General features: G+C 43.2%; 2 protein-coding genes and 1 pseudogene across 2 annotated transcripts; 2 read left to right on the plus strand and 1 right to left on the minus strand.

The window, feature by feature from the left end:
* The first annotated feature begins 15807 nt into the window (after positions 1-15807).
* On the plus strand, positions 15808-16416 carry LOC147427174 (uncharacterized). The gene has a single exon (XM_086498275.1). It carries the CDS (start codon positions 15808-15810, stop codon positions 16414-16416), a length of 609 nt encoding a protein of 202 aa, XP_086354401.1.
* A 578-nt stretch (positions 16417-16994) lies between these two features.
* Positions 16995-17528, plus strand: LOC147427175 (uncharacterized; annotated as a pseudogene).
* Positions 17529-18808: 1280 nt separating this feature from the next.
* On the minus strand, positions 18809-19723 carry LOC147427176 (uncharacterized). Its single transcript, XM_086498770.1, has one exon. It carries the CDS (start codon positions 19324-19326, stop codon positions 18838-18840), a length of 489 nt encoding a protein of 162 aa, XP_086354896.1. The 5' UTR covers positions 19327-19723; the 3' UTR covers positions 18809-18837.
* Positions 19724-27759: the final 8036 nt, after the last annotated feature.

A 27759-nucleotide genomic window follows, 5' to 3' on the forward strand; every position in this document is an offset into this window, starting at 1 on the left:
ATTAAATCAATTGTTTATGCATTTATCAAGTCCTCTCTCTTAAAGGGGAAAGAGGGACACTTGTCCTAAGGCTAGCATGGTTGCTTGATATGCACTCTGCATGTGATTGGCTAAGCTTGTAGGGGTCCAATCAATTTGAAGCTTGAGCTACAATGAGGGGTCAACCAAGGAAGCTAGTGGCTTGCTTGCAGGCTATACTCCCCCCCCCCCCCCCCCCCACTCTCTCTCTCTCTCTCTCTCTCTCTCTCTCTCTCTCTCTCTCATTGAAGTGCAAAGTGCAAGAGCTCCATCTCCTTCTCCAAGCTTGTTGAGAAGTTGAGAGCCTACAACAACACTCTTGGATATTATGGAATGAAAATCCAACCAAGAGCCATGATTCAATGCTTAGCCATCTTCTTCATCATCATTATTATCCTATTATGCTATTCTATGCAAGAAGAGTGATGATAAGTGAGGAACTATCTCTTTCTCGTATGTTACTTCTTCTTCCGATTCCCTACCCTCATTCCTTGCTAGCTCTCTCCACCTTTGAAGGTGTTTGAGGCCTTGGTAGTGAGGCTGGGGATGGTTAATGCTTTTAAAAAGTTTACGTTATGCTTGTGATGCATGAAGCTTCCATCTTCATTGCATCACCTAGGTCACAAAGAACACAAAGTTTGTATTGTACCAAGTCTCTCTTTATGGGAGAATCTATAATACAAAAGCCTATTGGAGTGGAGACGGGCTCCACATAAATCTGGTCCTCAACTGTTGTCATGTTCTTCAATTCTCTCTCTTGTAAAAGTATTGTTCATGCTAAGTTAATTAAGTATAATGGTTGTGTTGCTACTGATAGTTAAGTTCACCCTCTATGTTCTCAAAGTAGTCTCATGAAGATGCTCACTATAATTCTCTTAATTCCGCTATTCTCAATGTTCATAGGCCATTTCCATTACATTGGTATCTAAGCTATTGGTTTATATTTTCTTACTTAAGAAGAGAGGTCCTTAAGTTGTCCATGAAAGGTTGGATCTGTTCATTGTAATAGGGTAAGTGGGACAATGATCCACTATCTTGGTTGAAAAGGACTTAGTTTGAGGTACACCGTTGGGAACTATAGTCTTAATAATGGAGTCTCTCGGGCCTTGCCTTTGGCTTAACCATTATTGAGCTACTAGCAAGCTCAACAAGAACCATAATCAACCGAGCAATGTTAGACCCTCTCCAGTATCCTTTGCAGTCCAACAGTGTCTAAACTACGGGTGTGGCTGCTTGAGAACTAATGGTAAAGAAGAGAAGCGACTAAGCACAAATTAATTTATACATAAGCCTAATTAGCATGGCTGACAATAACCAAGAGAGTAGAAGAATATTGATAACTTTGATTTTGTACATGAAAGTGCTGATGATGATGCCCCCAAGTTTGTTAATTATCTTGTTACTAGGTTGCAACAAGCTATGGGAAACCCTGCTTTACAAGCCAAAGTTACTCAACAAATTTGTGCTTATGGGATTTCCCTTCCTCTCCAAGAGGAGAGAGAGCTTAGGAGGCCTCTTGATGAGACTCCCAGAAGAAGGTGCCAAAAGCTCAAAAAGTTCAAAGAGGGAGGAAAGAGATGAGCTAGGCCTAAACATGCCCTTCTCAACTAACTCATGCACCTGCCGCATAATATCCTCTTGTTGAGCTTGAGAAACTCTATAAGGAGGTTTGTTAGGCGGTGAACTTCCTGGAAGAAGTTCAATTGCATGGTCATCATTACCTCGTTTAGGAGGTAGCTCACAAGGGATGTCATCAATAAAAACATCTTGAAATCCCTTGAGAAAATTGGATAACTCTAATTCCTTTTGGTTGCTTTTATTTTCTTTTGCTAAAGCATTAGGTTCATTTTGAGAATCTTTAACAAAAATCATGTACACGGAAATAGAGCTCTTTATTGACTTGTTGAAAGCTGGTGTATGTACAATGGGGATAGTGTTACCCATTTCCTTAGCATCTATATACATGTCTTTTTCCCTGAACTTAAAGGAGATTCTCCTTAATTTCAGGAAATTTAACATTGGCATCCAGGCGATCAAACCATGGTGCCCCTAGGATTACATCCTCATGCTTGAGAGGAGAGATAAAGAAGTCCTCTTTGTCCACATAGCTTTGGACATGAAGCCTCAATTTCCCGATTAAGTGAGTGACTGAAGCTTCTTGCCCCTTGAAAACACTATCTGCGGGTAGGACATCTCCCATCTCGTAGGCTTGTATGCCTAGCTTGGTGGCCAACTCTATAGATATAAAATTGTGAGTAGAACCAGGGTCAAAGAGAATAAAAGCATCATGTTCTCTTACCTTTCCCCAAGCATGGCATAGAGGAGATCGTTTGTGGTGAATTTGGTGAGTCTCCTCTCTTGGATTTCAACCAAGGTAGCTCTAGAAGGATCTTGGCGGTTGTTCTTTTGGGGACAAGCGTGGTATGCATGCCCTTGTTCGCCGCACTTGAAACACCGGTTATCCTTGCCATAATGCTCAAGCTCTTTACGAGAGAGTTTGTTTTTACCTTTGTAAACTCCCCTCTCTTTAGCTTTGTTGGAGTTGCCCTTAGGAGACTTTTGGACATTTTCCTTACCCTTAGGCTCGTTGGAACCCTTGTTTTCCGTGGACTTATTATTTCTTTTAGCCCCTGTTTGGAAATTGATTCGAGAGGCCACCATAGTATGGTGTATTACCGCCGATATGGTACGTGTCAGGACAAGGGTAGGACCAGTCCAGGCCAAGGGCCAGGGCCAAGGGCCAGGGCCAAGGGCCAGGGCCAAGGGCCAGGGCCAAGGGCCAGGGCCAAGGGCCAGGACAGACATGCAGTCAAGGGGGTCCCTATATTTAGAAGGCCAAGGGCCTATATAGGGCATGGCTGGGAGGTGATGAGCATGTCAGTTCCCCTGTCCTTTCACTGGTATCAGAGCTCAGGGGAGGGGAGAGCTATGGAGGAGGAGGAAGGTCTCTCTCTCTTTAGGTCTCTCTCTCAAATTCGGCATGAGGCATGGCCTCTCTCTCTCTCTGATGATGAAAAAGAGGGCCAAGTCAAGGACTTAAAAATTGGCTGATGAGTTATGTCAGCAAGTTACTTTCATGAAAAGTGACAAGAGGTTCTTTCTTTTGTACACCTATGTGTGATAAACTCATTTACCATGCTCATGAGAGTTCTAAATGGAGTCTCCACACTATGTTTGGATAGGAACTCGTACCATCAGATGGTTACAAATGGACAACAATGTAGAAAATCAAGATGTTACTCTTGGTTTCATTGAACCTCCTACTAAACCGGGTTCCGTTCAAATGAACCGTTGGATCCATGTGGGATGTTACAGTAGAAAACATTAGTGTTCTTATGAAGATACCATCACTTGTGTTTTCGCGGAAGAAAACGCTTTTCCAAGGGGGGAGTAATGTCAGGACAAGGTAAGGACCAGTCCAGGCCAAGGGCCAGGGCCAAGGGCCAGGGCCAAGGGCCAGGGCCAAGGGCCAGGGCCAAGGGCCAGGACGGACATGCAGTCAAGGGGGTCCCTATATTTAGAAGGCCAAGGGCCTATATAGGGCATGGCTGGGAGGTGATGAGCATGTCAGTTCTTGTCAGGCCAAGGGCAAACCCAGGCGAGTAGGACTCGGGCTAGAGGGCCAAGGGCCGGCCGACTGCTAAAGGCGGATAGGGGGATTCTGTTACAGTGGCCAAGGGCTATATAAACGGGGGGTTGGGCGGAGAATCCTCATAACGCAGCTCCTAGGTCTTATATTGGTATCAGAGCGAGGTGGAGAGGAGGAAGGAGGGTGGAGCCATGGTGGAGAAAGATGGCATGGTTCTCTTCTCAAGGCATGTACTCTCTCTCTCTCCCTCTCTCCCGGAATCTCTCTCTCTCACGATTATGGAGGGCAGCCGTCCCAAGCCGAGAAGGAAGAAGGAGATGGGCACCATGCATGAAGAATGCAAGAGGAGGGCCGTGGAAGCGGCAGCCTACACAATCCGGGGACGAAGCACATAGTGTGTGCATGAACCCCTGCCAAGCCGAGGCGACGAGGAAGTGGACCCCGTGTGTAGAGCCTCTTGAGGCGAGGGAAGCCGAGGTGACGACCAAAGTGAAACACCGCGGGGGTGGGCTTGTCGGATGCGCCCCAGGCCCTAGACAAAATCTCGTCACACCAGCCAGGCCGGAGTCGGCATGCAGAAGCCAGGGCGTCTCCCTGTTCGTCGGTGCAACAGAGCCGCCATGGCTGCTACTCATTTAAAAAAAAAAAAATCCCTTATTTCTTTGTTCACAAGCGGCCGCCCATGGGGATTTAGCCCAAAACAAAAAAAAAAGGGGATAAGGGAGCGTACCCACCCCGGGCACCCCCCCGCACCTCATTTTATGCAGGTGCCTCGCAGTAGTCCGTGAGCAAATCCTCGATGACCACTTTCTTTTGCAGATCTCTGCTGCGGTACCTTGCAGGTCATTCACGGTCGTTTGCTCCAATCCCAAAGACTTGCAATCGTCGAGGTGCCAAAAATGCATGCAAGCGAAAAGCAAGGCATTCGACAAAAGTACTTAATGAGGTATGAAGTTTCCTTCGTGTTACGCATGTGCAGCAGGGTGGCTTAGTTGCCAAGTCTACTCATGCAAAGTGAAAGAAACCGGCAAGGTGGGTCGGCATCAGTCAGCATTATGATGTGCACACCATACATGTTTGGACTCGCCATTGGCATGCAAATTTGGATACGACAAGGTCGTATCTGCACTAAACAAGGGGGATCGAAGTATACCTTTCCTCATGCTTGAAAGGGGAATCCACAACATGCCCGATGACAGAAACAGTTGTGCGGGTAAGTTATGACGGCATGGAAGCAAGGAGTCAAGGCACGCCATATCTTGGTATGCGTGTTCATGCATGCTGTCAGAGATAGACACCATGGTACTCCAAGTCGTCACGCAATTCATGAAGTATGCAATTATTTTACATTTTTAATTCGGATGTGGTTGCTTGCTATGGCAACGCCAAGGTCTAGAATATCAAGGAGATTGGCACAACCTGTTGCTCGTTGACATAAAGAGAGCCAAGGTGCTTCGCAGGGCTGGCTCCCTGTCGCCGCTTCTAGCAGACAGCGAAGAATACTTACCACGCAGTGGTATTCGCAATTCCAGGTACACTTTGCATATCCTTTAGTACTAAATAGAATTCTTGTAAACTGCCCATTCTATGCGGGATGAATAGCAGCAGTAAGAGTGAGGTGCTCTCCCCCACACTTTGCAACTCCAATCAAGTTACATATCTATTGTAGGTACTTTTATGATTCTCCATACGATGTAATTTTCGACACGGTCGATTCATTGTTGCCATGATAAGCTATATCATGGCAGGAACATACGTTGGCTATGAGCACAACAGCGTGTCTATGAAGCAAGGATTTAATTTGTGGGGGCATGTTGTTCGGCATGGCCGACTCCTTGTCACTATGTCTAGAAGCAGACAGAGGACGTTTGCCACACATTACTAGATAATTTCAGTTGAACTCCCTCGACAAGGTCGACTCTTTTTGTCCTGATATCTGTATGTCAACAACCGCTTCAGTTGGCTATCAGCAAGGCTTCAATTGATGTGAAGCAAGGCTTCAATTTACGCATCTTGCGTCGCAACTGCCCACGTTTGGTATATGCTATGAGCATACAAACTTGGGAGGGATTTGACACTATGCTTGAAGGACCTTTCATGGTGTACATGATACAAGAGGGCATACGAGCATACGCGACAACTCTCTCTCGCACGGTGGCTACGAGCCACCTTTGCGCGAGATTTTCCTTTGGAATTTCATGACGACTGGTTGCAGCAACAACTACCAGGTTAGCCAAGTTTAAGTTTTCTTGTTTTATTTTCCACGTTTACACTTTACTTGGCAATTACTGTCATTGTGCAAAGCAAAGTGCTTTGGTAGTTTTACATGAAGCACGGCTTCTCCCTTGTGCCGAGATACTGCCATTGACTTGGAGTCAAGGGCATTGGCACACAAGTTTGAGGAACTGGCAAAATAGGGAATATTAGCTCACACAATTCCTACCAGTTTACACTGTGCAAGGCACTTATGGTTTTGGTTTTCACGTTTGAGGCCATCACTATTGGCAAGGTATGCTAGCGAGATAGATTCGATTCTACCGCTTCACGCATTACACTTCCGCTAACACACTCCCAACTTTGTCAAGGACAGAGTACGGATGGATTGTTGGTTGTTATCAACACTCAAAAATACTAAACAGAACCTAAAATTTTGACTAGATTCACCGGCAAGGTGCCACTTTCAAGTCACCCTCATACAGTCACGACCCTACATGGTAGATGGTCAAGATTTAACTTGTGTTTTCTGTTGCCTCTCTCGATGAGAGCATCGAACATACAAATTGTGGAATGATTATAGGATAAGCTGCATTTCGGACATAAGATGTCTACGAGCACACATTCTGGGCACACACCCACTAGAAATTTAAGGAAATTTCCTCAGCCCAGCATGCTCTTCTTTTCGTTCTCTCTATCTCTCTCTTTAAGGGAATAATGAAAATCTTCTAAGAAGCTTTTGATACGTGTTTTGCTCGTGAGTCAGCCTGAGCCAAGGTGCCCTAACTCTCAGCTATCACGTGGCTAAGATGTTACTCAAATTAGTCTTCATCGGTTCGTCCATTGAACACTAATTTGCACACAGGCTATGAGCCACACAGGCTAAGAGCCATTGTCATGCCAAGGGTAAGACCCAACTATTGGCATTCTTTGGGTGATTGTTTTCAAGAATGAACAGATCTACCCAGGGAAGTATACATCGACGTTAATGGACAAGCAAGGGTCTTGTCATTCAGGATGTTTATAGTGTCATTTTTTCACTACATGTTTTCAGTGCGACACTCAAGTTGAGTTTTTGATAAATCTTCAACTCACAGCAGCTGATCTTTACAAGGAAGTATAGATGCATCAATCAGTTGAGACAGCATGGCTGACCACAAGAGCTAGGCAGTTCACTTGTGTGGATTTCTTGCTATCTCTATAGCACTACGGAGTGTCTATGGACATATTGTTTGGGGTAAGGCACGGAGGGTGACTGCTCAATCACCCCATAGGCATTGAGGATCACAGTTTGATCTCTCCCAGTTAAACTTTCAAGGAAAGAATTCCGCAATCGTTAACTGCTACTTGAGCAGTTTCTACGAAGGGTCTTACCAAGGGATTTGACTACGTAGATTTTAACCAAAGGGGTTGGATTGATTGGGTACACCTTGTGGGCATCTGGGCTAGGGAGCTGACATGTGTCCATCATTCCCTTTGTGTAGCATCCAATTTTCCCAAAGTTTGACCTTTGGACACAACCTTTGAATTTTGGAACCTTAGCATTTTGGAAGTCTTAATGGGCTGAACCTTAGGGTCTTTTAAGCCCATTGTTGCATATGGCTCTTTTGCAGATGGACCCCCCTTTGGATCCCTACTTTCCCTCCTTTGGATCCCTATTGTGGCCGGTCTGCTAGCTTAACCAATATTCTAGCTTTTTCTCCCCTAGCACTTCCCCATATTAAATGATCAGTTTAACATGAGAAAATCATTTAGGAGTATTAGATATTGATTATTATGACACTGGTTTCACGGGATGTAGTGTTTGTGGAAGATTCTGTTCAGCCCTTGATGTCATGTACTAGAGACAGTAATGTAAGCTCACAGGACATTTATGACACTTTGTTGCCTCTTTTCAGTGGTGGAAGTTCGAATGTAAATTCCAATGAGGCAAATATACAGCCTATGGGGGTTTCCAAAAATGTTACAGATCAGCCTATTACTGATGCAGATGTGCATGATGTACTTGATGAGGAAAGGACTGAAAATGAGCGGGCTAGAGGTATGCCAAAATGGCTGGTGCATACATTGCGTGATAGTAAATTGGATGCACCTTTGTCTAGTCATACTCGTTCAGGCTATGGCCATGCATCTTATGCATCAGATTGTTATGCTTTAGCTATGTCTAGCTTACACGATGTTGAGGAACCTCTCTCTTTTGATGAAGCACATAATTCAAAAACTTGGATGGCTGCCATGCAATCAAAATATGATGCACTTATAGAAAATGACACATGGACTTTATGTGATTTGCCTCCTGGAAAAAAGGCCATTTGTACGAAGTGGGTTTACAAGTTGAAACGCAAGCCAAATGGTGAGATCGATCGCCATAAGGCTCGACTTGTCGCAAAGGATTATGCAGAGCGAAAAGACATAGATTATGAAGAGACTTTTGCTCCCACTTGTCGTATGACTACTGTGTGTTTTCTATGTGCATTGGAAGCTCATTTTGGTTGGGATGTACATCAATCAAACATTGTTACCGTTTTCTTGAATGGTGACATATTTGAGGAAGTTTATGTAACGCAGCCTTGCGGTTTTGTCAAGAAAGGACAAAAGGACAAAGTATACAGATGTAAGAAGGCTTTATATGGGTTGAAGCAATCTCCTTATGCTTGGTATGAGAAATCTGACACTCATTTGGTCAAAAAAGGCTTTTGTAACAGTCCAACAAAAAGCACATTATATGTAAAGCAGGAGGGTGATGTACTTCTCATTGTGGTTCTTTATGTAGATGATTTGCTGATCACTGGACCAAATGAGAAACATATTGCTGAATTTTAGGCTGATTTGAATGCTACTTTCAAGATGAAACATTTGGGGCTGTTGCATCATTACTTGGGTATACAGTTTAAGCAGTGTGATGGTGGTATTGCCTTGTGTCAAAAAAGTTACATAGAGAGTACATTGCTATGTAAGTTTGGACTTGAAGATTGCAAACCTATTGCCACTCCCATGGAAACAGGTTTGAAATTGAGTCTTCATGATGTTGGTGATCTTGCAGATGTCACTATTTACCAAACTCTTGTTGGATGCCTCATTTATGTATGCAACACGAGGCCGGATATTCAATTTTCAATCTCAAAGGTCATCAGATTTATGCATAGCCCAGGGTCTAAGCATTGGCAGGCTATCAAGAGTATTTTCTACCCCTACCTTAGTGGCACTTTACATCTTGGCTTGTTTTATCCCAAGGGGGGATCATTGTCGCCAGACTTACATGCTTTTTTAGACTCAGATTGGGCTAGTTGTTTAGACACGCAAGTGTCCACAAGTGGTTTTTGTTTCATGCTTGACAGTTCATGTATATCATGGTTGAGCAAGAAGAAACCTACTGTGGCCACTTCTAGTTTTGAGGTTGAGTACAAGGTAGTCTTCACAGCTACGGTTGAGTGTGTATGACTCAGATGCCTTATGGCTGATTTGGATGTTGGACAGGACACTGCCAACACTATCCACACTGGCATTCAGAGTGCATTGGCAGTTTCAAGGAACCCAGTTTTTCATGCTCGCACAAAGCACATTGAGGTGCATTACCACTATGTCAGGGAGAGGCTCTCAGCAGAAGAGATTAGCTTGGCTTATGCGCCAACACAGGACAACCTTGCAGATCTTTTCACAAAGGCATTGTCTCATGAGAAGCTCAAAGATTTCCGCAAAGCTTTGGGCTTACTCCCCTTTGTGGATTGATCATGTCCTCAGGGCATGGTACTTCCCTTTACTCATGTGCCATCTCTCGTTCATCGCATCACTCTAGGGGGGTGGGGCTTTGTTACCATATACATGTGGTAGTGATTTGTGTGAACACACTAGGACCGCCGAGGCATTTTTGCCCTCTTTAGGAGGTTTTTTCCCCCATGCATTGTGTTTACGCCCATCACTCTAGGGCTATCTATCTTTCATTGCACACTAAGTAATACACTCTCAGTTGTGTGCCTTGAGCTTCCTTCATCTTCTCCAAGCTGTGTGTATTAAGAAAGGCATAGCTCACAATACAATTTCACAAATTCAAGTTGAAAGAGGGTGAATCAGTACACAAAGTGGCATTATGGCTCAAGAGATATATCAGGTTCTATTTGAGAGCAGAACTCCCTACACATGCACGATTAATGTTGATCTTTATCCACGTAATGGGACATGCGGGTCTTCAAAAGTATCTGCACATGATAAGGAGATTGATGCTAAACAAATTGATCAGAGAAGCTCTTTATCTGGTGGATAATTGTTAGTAATATAGAGAAAAGGATTGTAACAGTCAAGAGGATGACTCGTCCTCTCAGCACAGTGATTCATAGATGAGTGAGTCCACTGCAAAACCAACGGCACCTATTGATCAAGAAAAGTTTATTAACAAAACGGTCAAGAGGCTAACTCCTCTTGTAAAGTCTAGAGGTATGTACAACCTATTCTAGTAGCACCTACTCCACCTAGATACGTTATTGGGAATGCGCCAGGTCCAATAGGAGTTTCAAGGACACAACCTGCCCTAGGACAACAACCTTCAGCCAGGCGCTACAATGCATGTGGACATGAGATACACATTGATGATGGAAGCAACTAAACAAGCATTAGTACCAATTACAATATATTACAACAACCAAAGTGGGTACTGCCCTTTGAAGCGAGTAAAAGATGAGAGAAACACATGGAGGAGTGGGGAGGCCGGTGGTACAGCCAAACTGTGTTGATCTATGGAAGTGCAGGAAGTCGAGGCATGGTAGTTTGCAGGCAAATGGCAAAGACCTTGAGCAGGTATTTGATGGTGCTAGGGGCCCGATACATTGGGATGGAGCATTTGCTAGCAAGAGCTGTGAGGGTTTTTGCTATTGCAGGAGGTAGGAGCAAGTATAGATATCACAAGCTTGGAAATGGGACAAGGAATGCTGGATGCAGGTACCATCAAGTTTGCGATATGGGATTTTGTGCGGGAGGTCTGCAGGACACACTACTAGCATATGGCAGGGCTCGAATGGCTTTCGACACCATTGATCGGGAGGCTCAAAGGTATTGAGAAGATTGATGGGTACCTCTGTCAGTTCATGCTATAATGTTGCAAAATGAGGGCACCATTCTGACGGTTTCGAACCTCTTTGAATTCTTGAAAGTCAAGGTTAGTAGCTCGGCTCTAGTTTGTCAACGGCCATGGTAGCCAGGCCATTCTCGGTGTGATGCTTTTCATCCGAGATATGTTGTCCGAAAAGAGTTCTATCAGATTGCGGCACAGTTCATTGCTCCTCATAACGGCTGTGTGCTTCCCGGAGCGGTGAGCCACTACAAAGGCAGTAGCCTGGAGGAGCCGACAGTGAAGAGGGTGGCCGACCATAGGTGTGAGAGTTGCCAAAGGGCGGGCTGCAGTTATGGCTTGAAGCGGGGAAGCATGAGGCAATTGGGGGTGAAGGAGCTCTGCAGAGGAAGGTGCTGCAGGGGAGCGTGATTAAAGGAGGAGCTGGAGGTTGCATGGGACTCGCCAAGGTGACAGGGCAGGAAGGGTGGTGTGAGTAGAGCAGCACTGCAGTGTGGAGGTGGCATGGTCGAGAGCCAGGACAAGGGGAGGGCCTGAGAAGGGCCGCCAGAGGACCACCTTGAGGAGTGGGCTGCATAGGAGGAGAACGAGAGGGCCTGAAGGGGCGGCCATATCACAGGGTGCACCATCTATTGAGACGGCATGTGAAAAGAAAGGAGGTCGAGAGCAGCCTGTGGGAGCTAGTGTGTATTGTTATGAGCCACCAGAAAGCTAGCCAAGCAATCAAACTAGGATGGTGGTCTGTATGAGGATCCATCATTGTACACCCTCTTTGGAAGTTTTTGTCTACCTGATATTGGTTACATCTATCCACGAAGTTTTTCTTTCTCTGTTATCTATTGGTCTAGTATATGTGTATCTCCAAAGGCGATGGTGTATATGTGATTTCTATATGGATGTTGATGTGTATAAGTCTGCAAGCTTGAAGATAAACGGGGGTATGTGAATGATTGGATAGGAATTTGAGTGTCAATTGTTATTGGACCGCCTATATGTCACATGTTGCTCTACAATGTTATAGATGGAGGCTATCTGAACCTACTTTGCAATCAGATCTATCTAGTCAGAGTTGGTTGGGATCGGGCTTGGACAGTAATTCTTTGCAGATTGCGTATCATGTTGTGTGTTTGCTAGGGGATAGGGGTGTTGTGAGATCACTGAGCTATATAGAGGCATCGAGTTTATGTGCTGGTGGTTTTCCCACTTCCCCCTTTTCATCTTGTGGTGCCCCCATTGAGGATCCACTGATTGCTTCCTGACCAAGTGTTCGTGAGTCAAGATGAAGCAGGAGTTTGGGCCAGTGTTCAAAGGAGATGAGGATACAGATGATTGGCTTGCTGATTTTGAGTTGTTTATGCTGACAGTATCCAGGCACAAATTGAAGTCTCCAGGCACAAATTGACTGTTTTGGCCATAACTTGAGCTCCCAATATCGGATTCAAAAACTTTTTTATCAAAACAAAGCTCCAGAGTAGCTCTACAAGATTCACTCTATGACTCTTGAACAATAATCAAAGACCCTTTGGGTCATTCATTGTTGGTGAGCATCCAAAAAAATGTCGTTTAAGGCCTGAAAATTCATCCGGAAGTTAGTAGTGTCTAAAAGTGACAATTTGAGAGAATTGTGAGAAAACGGTCACGATTTTGCACCTAGTTTTGACTTTTCCCTAACCAAATCACTTGAACACTTTTAAATAAGCCTTCTTACATCAAGCTCGAGTTGTTAAGCCCAGAAATCTTTCTACTTTAGACTCAAACTCAGCTTATACAAGCTTCGGGATCCCAGCGGTGGAAGAGCATCCGTCCACAATGGATCTTCCAAACTTACATTTGATAAAGACCAATTTTGTTGAGAGAGTTTGATGACAAGTCATAAAAGTGAAGGACTGTATAGATATGTTGATGACAGAGAGGTCATTGTTTATAGGTGCTCAGAGCCATACCCAGGAGAGCTAACAAATTACAAGCTCTTATATGTCTATACATACGGAGTCGATTGTCAATGGAACCCTATAGTTTTTGACAAGTATGGATGAGAATACAAAGCTGTAGAAAGAACAAATCCATGAAGTACATTAGAAATAGGTGGATATTTGGTCAATGAAGGACCACAGATACCCCCACCAAACACGAGAATTCCTATGAGAATTCCAAAAAGGGAGCCACCTCGATTCCCTTCTAGAGCGATAATGAGAGATGAAATGATCACAGAGTTGACAGACATGCCTCCTCAAGTGAATTTCTCTAATGGACCCATCTCAAAGAGAATGACCAATCGATCCCTTTGAAGAAGAACCTAGGCATAGTAGAAGGCCTGAAGCGAGAGAAGGATTGGGAGAGTCTATGATTAGCCTTGTAGACAATCAGTGAGTTAGACTGTCCCAAGTCCAAAAATGGATAAACAAGAAATACTTCGGAGATAAATATCCAAGAGATCACGTAGCAGCTCTCAGAAGAATAATTAGAGCAGAGGAATTTTTGGATTTTGTAACATAGTTTGTGGAATTGGGAGTAACTCTCGGAGATGACATGGTGACATGGCTTGACTTAGTAGAAAGATGAGTTGTTTGAGGAATTTATCAAAGAATTCTTGCAGAAAGGCATAGCTCACAATACAATTTCACAAATTCAAGTTGAAAGAGGGTGAATCAGTACACAAAGTGGCATTATGGCTCAAGAGATATATCAGGTTCTATTTGAGAGCAGAACTCCCTACACATGCACGATTAATGTTGATCTTTATCCAGGTAATGGGACATGCGGGTCTTCAAAAGTATCTGCACATGATAAGGAGATTGATGCTAAACAAATTGATCAGAGAAGCTCTTTATCTGGTGGATAATTGTTAGTAATATAGAGAAAAGGATTGTAACAGTCAAGAGGATGACTCGTCCTCTTAGCACAATGATTCATAGATGAGTGAGTCCACTGCAAAACCAACGGCACCTATTGATCAAGAAAAGTTTATTAACAAAACGGTCAAGAGGCTAACTCCTCTTGTAAAGTCTAGAGGTATGTACAACCTATTCTAGTAGCACCTACTCCACCTAGATACGTTATTGGGAATGCGCCAGGTCCAATAGGAGTTTCAAGGACACAACCTGCCCTAGGACAACAACCTTCAGCCAGGCACTACAATGCATGTGGACATGAGATACACATTGATGATGGAAGCAACTAATAAACAAGCATTAGTACCAATTACAATATATTACAACAACCAAAGTGGGTACTGCCCTTTGAAGCGAGTAAAAGATGAGAGAAACACATGGAGGAGTGGGGAGGCCGGTGGTACAGCCAAACTGTGTTGATCTATGGAAGTGCAGGAAGTCGAGGCATGGTAGTTTGCAGGCAAATGGCAAAGACCTTGAGCAGGTATTTGATGGTGCTAGGGGCCCGATACATTGGGATGGAGCATTTGCTAGCAAGAGCTGTGAGGGTTTTTGCTATTGCAGGAGGTAGGAGCAAGTATAGATATCACAAGCTTGGAAATGGGACAAGGAATGCTGGATGCAGGTACCATCAAGTTTGCGATATGGGATTTTGTGCGGGAGGTCTGTAGGACACACTACTGGCATATGGTAGGGCTCGAATGGCTTTCGACACCATTGATCGGGAGGCTCAAAGGTATTGAGAAGATTGATGGGTACCTCTGTCAGTTCATGCTATAATGTTGCAAAATGAGGGCACCATTCTGACGGTTTCGAACCTCTTTGAATTCTTGAAAGTCAAGGCTAGTAGCTCGGCTCTAGTTTGAACGGCCATCGTAGCCAGGCCATTCTCGGTGTGATGCTTTTCATCCGAGATATGTTGTCCGAAAAGAGTTCTATCAGATTGCGGCACAGTTCATTGCTCCTCATAACGGCTGTGTGCTTCCCGGAGCGGTGAGCCACTACAAAGGCAGTAGCCTGGAGGAGCCGACAGTGAAGAGGGTGGCCGACCATAGGTGTGAGAGTTGCCAAAGGGCGGGCTGCAGTTATGGCTTGAATCGGGGAAGCATGAGGCAATTGGGGGTGAAGGAGCTCTGCAGAGGAAGGTGCTGCAGGGGAGCGTGATTAAAGGAGGAGCTGGAGGTTGCATGGGACTCGCCAAGGTGACAGGGCAGGAAGGGTGGTGTGAGTAGAGCAGCACTGCAGTGTGGAGGTGGCATGGTCGAGAGCCAGGACAAGGGGAGGGCCTGAGAAGGGCCGCCAGAGGACCACCTTGAGGAGTGGGCTGCATAGGAGGAGAACGAGAGGGCCTGAAGGGGCGGCCATATCACAGGGTGCACCATCTATTGAGACGGCATGTGAAAAGAAAGGAAGGTTGAGAGCAGCCTGTGGGAGCTAGTGTGTATTGTTATGAGCCACCAGAAAGCTAGCCAAGCAATCAAACTAGGATGGTGGTCTGTATGAGGATCCATCATTGTACACCCTCTTTGGAAGTTTTTGTCTACCTGATATTGGTTACATCTATCCACGAAGTTTTTCTTTCTCTGTTATCTATTGGTCTAGTATATGTGTATCTCCAAAGGCGATGGTGTATATGTGCTTTTTATATGGATGTTGATGTGTATAAGTCTGCAAGCTTGAAGATAAACGGGGTTATGTGAAGGATTGGATAGGAATTTGAGTGTCGATTGTTATTGGACTGCCTATATGTCACATGTTGCTCTACAATGTTATAGATGGAGGCTATCTGAACCTACTTTGCAATCAGATCTATCTAGTCAGGGTTGGTTGGGATCGGGCTTGGACAGTAATTGTTTGCAGATTGCGTATCATGTTGTGTGTTTGCTAGGGGATAGGGGTGTTGTGAGATCACTGAGCTATATAGAGGCATCGAGTTTATGTGCTGGTGGTTTTCCCACTTCCCCCTTTTCATCTTGTGGTGCCCCCATTGAGGATCCACTGATTGCTTCCTGACCAAGTGTTCGTGAGTCAAGATGAAGCAGGAGTTTGGGCCAGTGTTCAAAGGAGATGAGGATGCAGATGATTGGCTTGCCGATTTTGAGTTGTTTATGCTGACAGTATTGCAGATGCCAGCTGATGAAGCAAAGCTCCAAACTCTACCTTTGGTGTTGCGAGGTAAAGCAAAAGTTTGGTTTGATGGCTTAGAAGATTTGCACAAGCAGAACTGGATCAGATTTCGCGAGCAATTTCTACAAAGGTATAGAAAGGTGGTGTCGGCTTCGGAGGCAGATGTGAAGATCAAAGGCTTGCAGCAGGACGTAAGTGCAAATTTTGATGCTTTTGTTGATAAATTTGAAGCTTATTGGGGGGATTTGGTGGTTGCTACCCAAGCAACCAATGCAGGATATTTGAAGCTCGAAAGGTTTCTATCTTGCTTACATCCCTATGTTGGTGAGAGGGTGGAGTATGAAGATCCAAGGACCTTTGATGAGGCTGTCCGAGTTGCCAGAGCAAAGAGCCGAAAGATGAAGAAGAAGATGGAGACAGGATTACTACAGTCTACCATCATGGCAGCTAGTGGACCCAGGCCTAGACAGATTAGAGAGCATCAAGAGGTAAAAGCTCCTCATTTTTTGATATGAATGTGATCAAAGCACATGACGCTAATGTTAGGCTAGAAGAGGTAGAAGAAGTGCCAACCAGGTCTCAAACGATACAGAGGGGTATATTCATAGTGCCAACTAGTTTTCTTCCTCAAGAGAGTGAGGCCGTAAAGGTTTTTCAAGAAGAGATGCCAGTTCCAGAGCTGGCAATTATGAGGAAGGCAGTAGTGGTCCAAGAATTGACAAGTGCAAAAGAGGAGTCCGACAGTTCTCATAGCTCCAACAGCAGTTTGGACACAGATAGCATGTGGGAGACGGAGTCCATGACTTCTAGATACAAAACTTATAATGTTTTTCATGTAGATGAAGTGGAAAAAGATGTATGTGAGTTGCCTGCCAGCCATTTGAAGGTCGAGGAGAAGCATAGTGCAAGTGTGGAAATGTCTTGTGTGAATCTGCCAGCTGAGCAGCCATCTCTTGTGTCGTGTGATGGTGAGTCCCTATTGGAGGAAGCGATATGGTTGGATTGTGCATCCAGTTTGATTGGAGAGCAGTTGTTTGAGAATGACTTGCAGGAGCTAGAAGCAGAAACAGTGGTAGATCAAGTTGATTTTTCTATGCAGGGGGTGGGGCAACCTTGCCTTGGTGAGCATGTTGAGGTGTGATTTGAAGTTTTGGAGTTGGTGTGTAGCCGTGGAGAGTTAGCTCCGGCAGATGACTCTATGGAAACTGGTATAGGTGCAGCCTATGAGAGCGAGGCTCCATGCAAAGAGGAAGGTGCCGCCAGCCTTGTAGGTGATGAGGTATTGGAACAGGTTGTCGCTCTAGCAGGTCATGTTCTCGAGTATGAAAAGTTAGCCTTAGAGCCATTTACAGAGGGTTTGGATGCAGGTATGCAAAGGGATCAGGTTTGCTTGGCTATGCAGCAGGTGGAGGCAAATGGTAGGGTATTGTTGCTTCATGCTATGCTTTTGATAGCTATGTTGTTGCACTTTGTTTTGCAAGGAGTACTATGCAAGTTTCAATGCTCATGTGATGGAAATGATAATATAGATGGTTCTATAGCGGATGGTATGATAGCAGTTTATGGTACAGGTTCTTCAAGTGAGCAAAAGCATGCTTATGGTTGGCATGAAGGATTATGGATTTAGGGTGATGAAGCTTGATGCTATGAAGAGCTGGAAGGATGGCCTGTCTATTGGCCTACAGGTGCAAAGGAAGACTTGAAGATACATGCTTTACAGGTGGATGGCCACGGCCAGTGCTCTGTTTTTTTATCCAGGTGGAGCCTACACTATGATTGGGGAAGCTGTGATCTTTCCATTTGACCTTGGAGGGTGATGCAATAGTAGACACCTTTCTCTCTATATATATCCTATCTATATAGCCACTATCATTTTTCTTATGCAGTCTATAGCTCTATGTTATATCATTCTCTCTATACAGACTTATTTTACCTAAATAATACTATGGTTGAGCATGAATGCTCAACGAGGGGGTGGGCAATGATAGTACAGCCAAACTATGTCGATCTATGGAAGTACAGGAAGTCGAGTCATGCCAGTTTGCAGGCAAATGGCAAAGACCTTGAGCAGGTATTTGATGGTGCTAGGGGCCAGGTACATCAGGATGGAGCATTTGCTAGCAGGATTTGTGAGGGTTTTTGCTATTGCAGAAGGCAGGAGCAAGTATAGATATCACAAGCTTGGAAATGGGACAAGGAATGCTGGATGCAAGTACCATCAAGTTTGTGATATGGGATTTTGTGCGGGATGTCTGCAGGACACACTACTGGCCAGGATGTGTATGTCAGATATGGCATATGGCAGGGCTCAAATGGCTTTCGACACCATTGATCAAGAGGCTCAAAGGTATTGAGATGATTGATGGGTACCTCTATCCGTTCATGCTATAATGTTGCAAAATGAGGGCACCATTCCGACGGTTTCGAACCTCTTTGAATTCTTAAAAGTCGAGGGCTAGTAGCTCGGCTCCAGTTTGTCAACGGCCATGGTAGCCAGGCCATTCTCGGTGTGATGCTTTTCATCCGGGATACATTGTCCGAAAAGAGTTCTATCAGATTGCGGCACAGTTCGTTGGTCCTCATAACGGCTGTGTGCTTCCCGGAGCGGTGAGCCACATTAAGGTGTTTTATGAGACAATGGGACCTGAGAAGTCAAGGCTATGCAAAGGGATGTCCCGATGGAGGTTTTCTTGATCGACAATCGAAGACGACGATTGCGGCGTGTGCATGGGGGTCAAGCCCAAAAGCTTTACTTTAAAATAATAAAAGAAAAACATATTTCTGTCGACTGCAGCCGACGAGCTCGCTATGCAGGGGAAGGGCAGCCACCTGGATGGGTTGCATGAGGAGAAGCCACCACTTGGGCATGCATGAGGACGAGAAGGATAGAAAGGGATGCCGGGGATACAAAGGCAGACGTGAAGGAGGGAGTCAAGTCAGTTCTTGCAGAAGGGAAGGCGACCAATAGCGAGGTCGCTATTGGCCAAAGGGGGGCGACCTCCTTGCACAGCAAGGCCGAGAGCCTGTGTGGTGTTGGCATGGCTGCAAAGGCAGTAGCCTGGAGGAGCCGCCAGTGAAGAGGGTGGCCGACCATAGGTGTGAGAGTTGCCAAAGGGCGGGCTGCAGTTATGGCTTGAAGCGGGGAAGAGTGAGGCAGCTGGGGGTGAAGGAGCTCCGTAGAGGAAGGTGTTGCAGGGCAGCGTGATTAAAGGAGGAGCCGGAGGTTGCATGGGAATCGCCAAGGTGACGGGGCAGGAAGGGTGGCGTGAGTAGAGCAGCGCTGCAGTGTGGAGGTGGCATGGTCGAGAGCTAGGACAAGGGGAGGGCCTGAGAAGGGCCGCTAGAGGACCACCTTGAGAAGTGGGCTGCAGAGGAGGAGAACGCGAGAGGGCCTGAAGGGGCGGCCATATCACAGGGTGCGCCATCTATTGAGACGGCATGTGAAAAGAAAGGAAGGTCGAGAGCAGCCTGTGGGAGCTAAGGTGTATTGTTATGAGCCACCAAAAAGTGAGCCAAGCAATCAAACTAGGATGGTGGTCTGTATGAGGATCCATCATTGTACACCCTCTTTGGAAGTTTTTGTCTACCTGATATTGGTTACATCTATCCACGAAGTTATCAATCCTTTCTTTCTGTTATCTATTGGTCTAGTATATGTGTATCTCCAAAGGCGATGGTGTATATGCGCTTTCTATATGGATGTTGATGTGTATAAGGCTGCAAGCTTGAAGATAAACGGGGGTATGTGAATGATTGGATAGGAATTTGAGTGTCGATTGTTATTGGACTGCCTATATGTCACATGTTGCTCTACAATGTTATAGATGGAGGCTATCTGAACCTACTTTGCAATCGGATCTATCTAGTCAGGGTTGGGCGGGATCAGGCTTGGACAGTAATTGTTTGCAGATTGCGTATCATGTTGTGTGTTTGCTAGGGGATAGGGGTGCTGTGAGATCACTGAGCTATATAGAGACATCGAGTTTATGTGCTGGTGGTTTTCCCACTTCCCCCTTTCCATCGATACAACCTCCACCTCTTGCGTTTCGACTTGAAGAAAGAAGGTATGAGATGGATGAAAGGACATTGAGGTTCATTGTTTTTTAATAGGGGCTTAGCTAGGTTAAAGCCACTTTACAGCCAAGAGGAATTGCATGAAGAAGCTCTTCGATTAGAGATAGATTGTCACAAAAGCTGTGACAACCACTTGGTCAAATAATATCCTCAGACAGGAGATCACATAAGTAAATGACTATTGTCTTGATTGTGGAGTCATTCATGTGATCCTTGATTGTCCAAAAAACCCTATTATCTCATACGGAGATCACATAAGTAAACTCCTATTGTCTTGATTGTGGAGTCATTCACGTGATCGTCGACTGTGTCCAAAAAACCCTAACCGAGTCAAAAAAATCACAACAAATGTCTCAAGAATGGTTTAGCTACCAAGTAGCTTGCAAAACAAAAACGTCGTACCAATTCAAGTAGTCACGAGAGCACAAGATCAAAAGGAAGCTGATGAGAACCCATCAAAAGAGAAAACAAAAACTGACGCAAGTCCAGAGATGGATGAACCAAAGACCGATGCACCTAGTCACAAAACCAAGAGGAAACAGAATAGTTGGAAAAATAGAAAGGCTAGGATGAAAGCATGTAGGGAACAAGAGCATAAATCCCTAGTTGAGGAGCTTACCCAAGCTAAAGAGAAGATAAGACAACATGAGGAAGCGGTTGCACCTTCTCTTAAGCAGATGTCTCAACCTCCAGAAGAACCATCGATGGAAAGAAAACCAAGAAGTGCTAGTTCAGGAGGATCAATATTGGTCAAGAAGGTTAATGATCCATAAGATGCCCTCCTCACACAGATCATAAACAACAAAACCCAAGAACAAGGGTGGATGACATATCTATATGTGGAACTGAAAAAGGAAAGGCTTGAAAAGTGTTAAAAAATGATTCAAACAGCCCAAGCTTTACTAGAACCACCAGTTGGAAAACCTGAGGGTATGATGCTTGTCCCACCTACGCCAATAATCCCACCAAACCAAGAACAAAAAGAGCTAAATTCCAGTCACAAACATGGACCAAAGCTCAAGGACCCAACATCAGAGCCAAGGATAGTGTTGAATACCACGGATAACTCTTCCAAGGTATTTCAGATAGCTATAGCTGAGAGTTGTAAAGAAATAGATGTTCTTGAAAAATTGTGGAAACAAGTCAGAGAGGCCAAAGAAGCGAGTGAGCTAAGAAGACGAGTAAACCAGACGGGTGATGGAAGAGGAGTTTCTCTTTCACCAATAGAGGAAATTGAGATTGGATCTCAAATGAATCTAAAAGTGCAATCATATTGGGGAGACAAGGGATCTGTACACTCTATAGACAATCAACCCCATTCACTAAGAACACTATCTTCCTCTACGAGAGAGCACAAGGCCAAGTCAGATGTTATTACAGTCCCATCACAGAGATTGTCTTCCAACAAGGTCATCGATTCAAAAGGGCTAATAGACATTTTGTCGACACCAGTCACCTACGATAATGTTATCCGAGTTTCTTAGAATAAGACCAAATATGTGGACTACCGTGTGAAAATGCCTATAGAAATTTGATGTTAAAAAACTAATGACTCAAATTGAAGAAGGGATCAAAGAGCTGGAAATGCCTCAATTAAACACTAGGCTAGTGCCATTATACAAGGTAAACGAGTACTATGAGGGAGAAGATGGGAACACCACTCTTCCTGTGGAATTCCAAGGTGTAAAACCATGGCAATCCTTGACAGTGGAGTCGGTGTTGCCATTGCAACAAAGAGATCTGGAAAAAATGTGAAAAACCAATAGTGAGGGCTACCAGGATGAAACTGCAGCTTGTAGACGGACACACAAAAAGGCACATAAGATTGTTAGAAAAATTAGTTGTTACTTCTTGTGGCATTGAGTATGAGCACACCCTTGCTATTGTTGACTTTGGCAAGAAGAACAACTATGATATCGTTCTAGGAAGACCATTCATGCGACGACTGAAAATGGTCTATGATTGGGGTTATGACCATATCTACCTGAGACATATGGAAACCACAACAAAGATAAACTTGAAGGACCATAGTTACAAGGACATGATGAGAACCATAGTTACAAGGACCATAGTTACAAGGACATGACGAGAACCCCTGCGAAGGAGTTTGATTCCGCTACTATAGCAGGATTAACACTTCTAGCATAGCTAGGTAAGCATAAAGAACTATGGACATGTGGAGCTTTGCAATGTGGAAACTTAAAGCGAGAGAAATGTATCCTAGAAAGGGCGACCAAAGATAAAGGTTATATCCCAGAACCATTTTGTGAAGAAGCATTAAAGCCACTTGAATGGGGACACATCTTGGCCACTTTGGATGTGTGCAGTATTGAAGACGTTCCAACAACAAAGTTCTATGATAAAGATGGCTATGATGTTGTTTTATACTTTGTAGTGAGTGTGATCTAGGAAAATGAAGAGAACCAAGCATCAACAGGTTCTCAAGCTGAATATTAAACAAAGGAATATCGTGAATCAGAGGATGAAGAAGAAGACAAGTTCTATGACTTTGTAGAACACTTGGAGCTTCAAGAAGATGCTGACAATGGAAATCTAGACAACCCAGTAGGTAACACAAATGGCACTTTAACAAATGCACGGTTTTATAATTATCTAGATCAAAGACCCAAGAACCGATGTCACCCCTAAGAGAATAAAGTGCATCAAAAGTGGATTCCAAAATCTCCAGTGAAAACGCAACTACAACAAGCATCCTCATATGTGGCTCCCATACAGGAAGAAAAGACCCAACCAAGAAGAACACAACCATGTCAACAAGGTAACAACACGCTAATCAATTGGCTAGAAAAGCCCTCCCAGAAACAGGAATGCAAGAGCAAACAAACAGTAACTTTCCATAACCACCCAAACCACAAAGGGAAAGTGCTAGAATGCAACCTTGCTGGATAGCAGCAATAGTGATGATTCTTATGACATCCCCTATCAGAAACTCAGGTTATCACAATCACAACAACCAAGCAAGGCCAAGAGCAAAGAACAACAAGTAAGAACCAAAAAGTTTGACAAATATGGATACCAAAAGATCCAGCTCGGCCAAAAACAGGTATGGATAAAGAAGATGAAGATCTCTGATGAAAAACCACAAGATCCAACACCAAAAGGAGAACAATTGAAGTGTCCAAGAACAGCTAAGAAAATCACAAAGTCGGAAGCTTTTACAACTCAGATTTGGGTTCCAAAGAAGTTGATTCAAGCACAAAGAGATCATGAGTTTATTTGGATTCCAAAATGATTAAAGTATCAACTCCCAAAGTCTGAATCTTATCCTCACCCAAGCGTACAAGGTCTAAACAAAGACCGTTGAAGACTCACATAAAGACAAGGTGGATCCAAAGAAGTCTCTTCAAACACAAACAAAGCAGGAACAAGTATGGGTTCTCAAACGAGGAGAATCAACGAAACAAACAATAATCTGGAAGAAGTGGGTCCCAAAGGAAACCAATAAAACTATTGTTACTGCACCATTGCTTGAATTCTTTCAATTCCTCCTACGGATATACTACAATTGGAAGAGAGCTTCAAGCCAGAACCCACTACTGAGGCACAGTGACAAATTGTGCAAGTGAAAAAATTAAAACAGAACTCAAATTGACTCAAATTTTTTTCCCATGAGGACCTTATGGTAAGAGTCATAAGATGCATGAAAATCAAAATGAGTGGCAATGTACATTATTTATTAGATTTTAAAAAAATACTATGTCAGATCCTCTAAGCAGTCTTTGTTATTTTTTGAGCTAGATCTTAAACAAATGAACCCAAAAAAATCATGTTTTTGCATAGTCACAATGTTCTTGTTATAATCTATCAAATGATCGTTGGATCTTGAAAAATAATATATACATCATTATATATCTTATGTAAAAATTATTGCTTTTGTAAATAGTAATTCTAACGAAGAAAAATACATAATAACTACATAGAGACCCAAAAATTATCAAAAAATCAAGTTAATTGCTTATCAAGTGACTAATTGATGTGAAAAAGGGAAATTTATGCAAAGAAGTCCATATAAAGATATAGGTATTTGTTCTTCAAGGTCACAATGTTATGACAGGCATAATAGGCTGAACCAGAGTAGCCCTTGCACATTAAAATTTCCATTTTGGTTTGGAGAAGATCAAAACTTTCCATAGTGTTTAACACTATGTGTTTTGTGTGGCCACCAAATCTTGCCTCTTCAAAGTACGTGCAAGAAAGTCAAATATACATAATAGTGTCAAAAATAGACTATATTTTGGTAGTTATGCTAGGGGAAATTGTTGGAAGTGGGTACACCTTATCGTGCATACATCTTGGTGCATGTTTCCCTTAAGGCCACCTTGACTTACATCGGACACATGCGGCAAGTAATATTCATTAACGACCAATAGAACCTTGCTCCAAACCACAAAAAACTTGATAACCTCATGCCTCAAAATATCCTACAAGAAAAGTGAATAAACAAGCAACAAAGGTCTTCAACCCTCTAAGAGTGCAAAAAGGTGTGTGAGTAGAAGAATGTGTCTGCCCACACGTTTATTGCCCGAATTTTGATCAAAAATGGTTCTCGCAAAATGACTGAGTTGTAAGTGGCAGTCCCGCATGCATAATTAGACCCAATAGAAGGGCTACTCACTAAGGGCAATAAATGGCTAGATGATGTGCCATCATTGACTAGAGTATAATTGCCATTGTTGCAATATAGAGAGAGCAATCAAGAAGGGAAACCCTCTTTTATGAGGTTTGCTTTCAAGTTGAAGTTTTTCAATATATGCATAGGCTTTGGACAACAACATATCAACGCAAGTGACTCATGTTGTTAATGCAAGCAAGCTTTGTCAGTACAATGCCAACAAAGTGAAAAATGAGAGCTCCGACACTACAAGGGCACCAATAGCAATCACTGCCATCAAAACAATCGGGTCTAATGACTTTCAGCTTGCATGCAAAAGGCAACCTATGGAGAAAGTTATGACTCGTAGTAGTGAACTACACTGGCACACATGCCATAACAACCTCCCAACCATGCAGTGCATGGTAAATAATAGCCAATGCAAACCATGTAGTAGGTGCACCATCTACTAAACCAACAAGAGTGTTGTCTGAAGTAAACCAAGGGGATACTAAGGTTCTTGACAGTGATTCCCACCAACCATTTAAGATGGTTAAGGGGTAGCAACGTTGACCTCTCTTTATGCCAGCCACCATGTAGATTTTCCACCACTATCGTCCTTCTTGACTATCATCTTCTTACCATGGACCACCCACTACATGCCTCCCACCACTTGGCTATTGTCTCCCTTTGCATGACAACCACTCAAGTGCACAAACCACCTCAGTCCCTCTACCTAGACATTTCATATGCAGTGGTTTTTGCTAGGTGCCAAAAGACTATAGCATGTTGTAGCTTGCATGACATGAGTGTGCACCCATTTTTTTGAAAAGCCATACAATGCCTACTCAAGACTCACACACACACCCTTGTAAGCCACAAAATGCATCCATCATTAATTTTCTCTTTGCCTTTGTCTACTCTGACCTTGCTACTTTGACATGATTCTCGTCCTCTCCAACAACACCCACAATGAATCTTTCAATAATTGTTTACAATCATCATCCATTTTTGTGTGACCCCCTACATGCAAGAAGAACCAATCAGCCTAGAATCTAATCAAAGGATGGTTTTTTCTTTGATCTCTTTGTCAAAATAAGTTTTTTAGTCTAAAGAGATTCACGTCGGAAGTATAGTCTATGGCCAACACGATGATAGGATGCATAAGAATTGATAATGGAGCTCACGATAGACATAATTAATGTACATGTTAACAAAGTACTGAAATAAAATGAAAACATGAAACAATGATGAATATCAAAGGAATGATAACCACAAGAAAGATGATCCAAGGACTCTCACACAAGCATGATGATTGTAGCAATGGTTAACTTCCCAATGATGACAATGGTCATGTCAATTATGAGCAAATCTCTCTCTCTCTCTCTCTCTCTCTCTCTCTCTCTCTCCAACACACACACACACACACACACATACACACACACACACACACACACACACACACACACACACACACACACACACACACACACACACACACACACACACACACACACACACACACACACACAAAACAAGCCTGATGGTCCATTTAAAAGGCGTTAATAACATAATGTGAATCACCTTTCGGAGAAGCATCCTATTGAGGATCTTTCATCTACACGTAGTCCTTCTAGATCAAAAAAGGGCCCTAGAACAATAACAACATTATCCTCAAAACTTTAAAAAATTGAATCGGGGAAAAAAGATTGGTTTACATGGATCATAGAGCCTCAAAGGATGAAATGAATCAGGCATCAAGAATAACCAGTTTAGACTTTGGTACATCTTCAAAAAAGACCAGTGACACTAGGAATGTCCAGTGCAGATAGACTAACATGGAATTTAGAAATCAAAATGCGTATGCACTAGAAGGGAGTGGTCAATCATCATTTGAAATATGTCTTGTACCAACTAGTTTAAATACTTTCCACAACAAATATGTTGTTGGGATAAGGATGAAAAAATAGGCATAGTCATTGGCTAGAAGGAAGGAAGGTAGACCTCTAATTGATTATTGCCAGAGATTATCAAGAAGTTGAAGTATGGAATTTAAGAATAGGAACAGACTTAAAAATCATCAAGATCGGTAAACATATGAATCCAACAGTCAATTAGAAAAGTAGATAGCTTTTTCACAAGTATAGAGATGCCTTCACATGGGAACACACACACCTAAAGGGAATAGATCCAAATGTTTTCCAATATCAAATACCATTGAAATCCAATGTTTAACCAGTTAGGATAAACCCCAATTATGCAAAGAAGTTCAAAGAAGAGATCAACAACCTTCGAAAACCCGGATTCATCGTAGAAGTAGTAAGCAATGACTAGTTGTTTTCTATTGCGGTGGTACCAAAAAAGAATGATAAACTCAGAGTTTGTGTAGATTATAGGAATTTGAATGCTCAAACAATTAAATATTCATTTCCTCTACCATTTCTAGACATGATGTTAGATGAGATAGCCAAGCATGAAATGAATAGCTTTCTAGATGGATGTAGTGGGTATAATTAGTTAAAAATAGCTCCAAAAGTCAAATCTAAGACAATCGTTATCACTAAGTGGGGAGCTTCATGTACTTAGTCATGCTATTTATATTATGTAATGTCCAATCCATGTTTCAAAGTTATATGATGGACATTTAGTAAATTTCTACATAATTTTTCTGTCCATATTTGTAGATGAGTTCAGTATATTCTCATTTGAAGATTTGTATTTGTTATTTCTAGAAAAGGTTTTGAGAGGTGCAGAGAGATGAGAATCTGTATGAACCCTTTTAAGTCTATATTTATGGTATGGAAAGGACAACTTCTAGGCCACATGGCTTCTTTTTGGATGGGTAGAGTGGCTATAATTAGTTAAACATAGCTCCAAAAGACAAAGTCAAGATAACATCCATCACTAAATGGGTAGATTCATGTACTTAGTCATTCCATTTCGATTATCTAATGCCGTAGCCACAATTGAAAGGTGTATGATGAATATTTTCAATGAAATATTGCATAAGTTCTTTGTCGTATTTGTGGACAAATTTACAATATTCTTATTTGAAGCCATGCATTTGTTATTTTTGAAAATGATTTTTAAGAGGTGCAAAGAGAAGAGAATATGTTTGAACCATTTTAACTCAATATTTATGGTATGGAAGGGGAATCTATTGGGCCACATA

This window comes from Adiantum capillus-veneris, chromosome 24, assembly GCF_014529385.1.
Source record: "Adiantum capillus-veneris isolate H3 chromosome 24, ASM1452938v2, whole genome shotgun sequence".
Classification (NCBI taxonomy): domain Eukaryota; kingdom Viridiplantae; phylum Streptophyta; class Polypodiopsida; order Polypodiales; family Pteridaceae; genus Adiantum; species Adiantum capillus-veneris.

Bases quoted from the DNA above. Each gene is read 5' to 3' on its own strand.
- LOC147427174 (XM_086498275.1), top strand. From the start codon at position 15,808: ATGAAGCAGGAGTTTGGGCCAGTGTTCAAAGGAGATGAGGATGCAGAT.
- LOC147427176 (XM_086498770.1), bottom strand. From the start codon at position 19,326: ATGGCGCACCCTGTGATATGGCCGCCCCTTCAGGCCCTCTCGCGTTCT.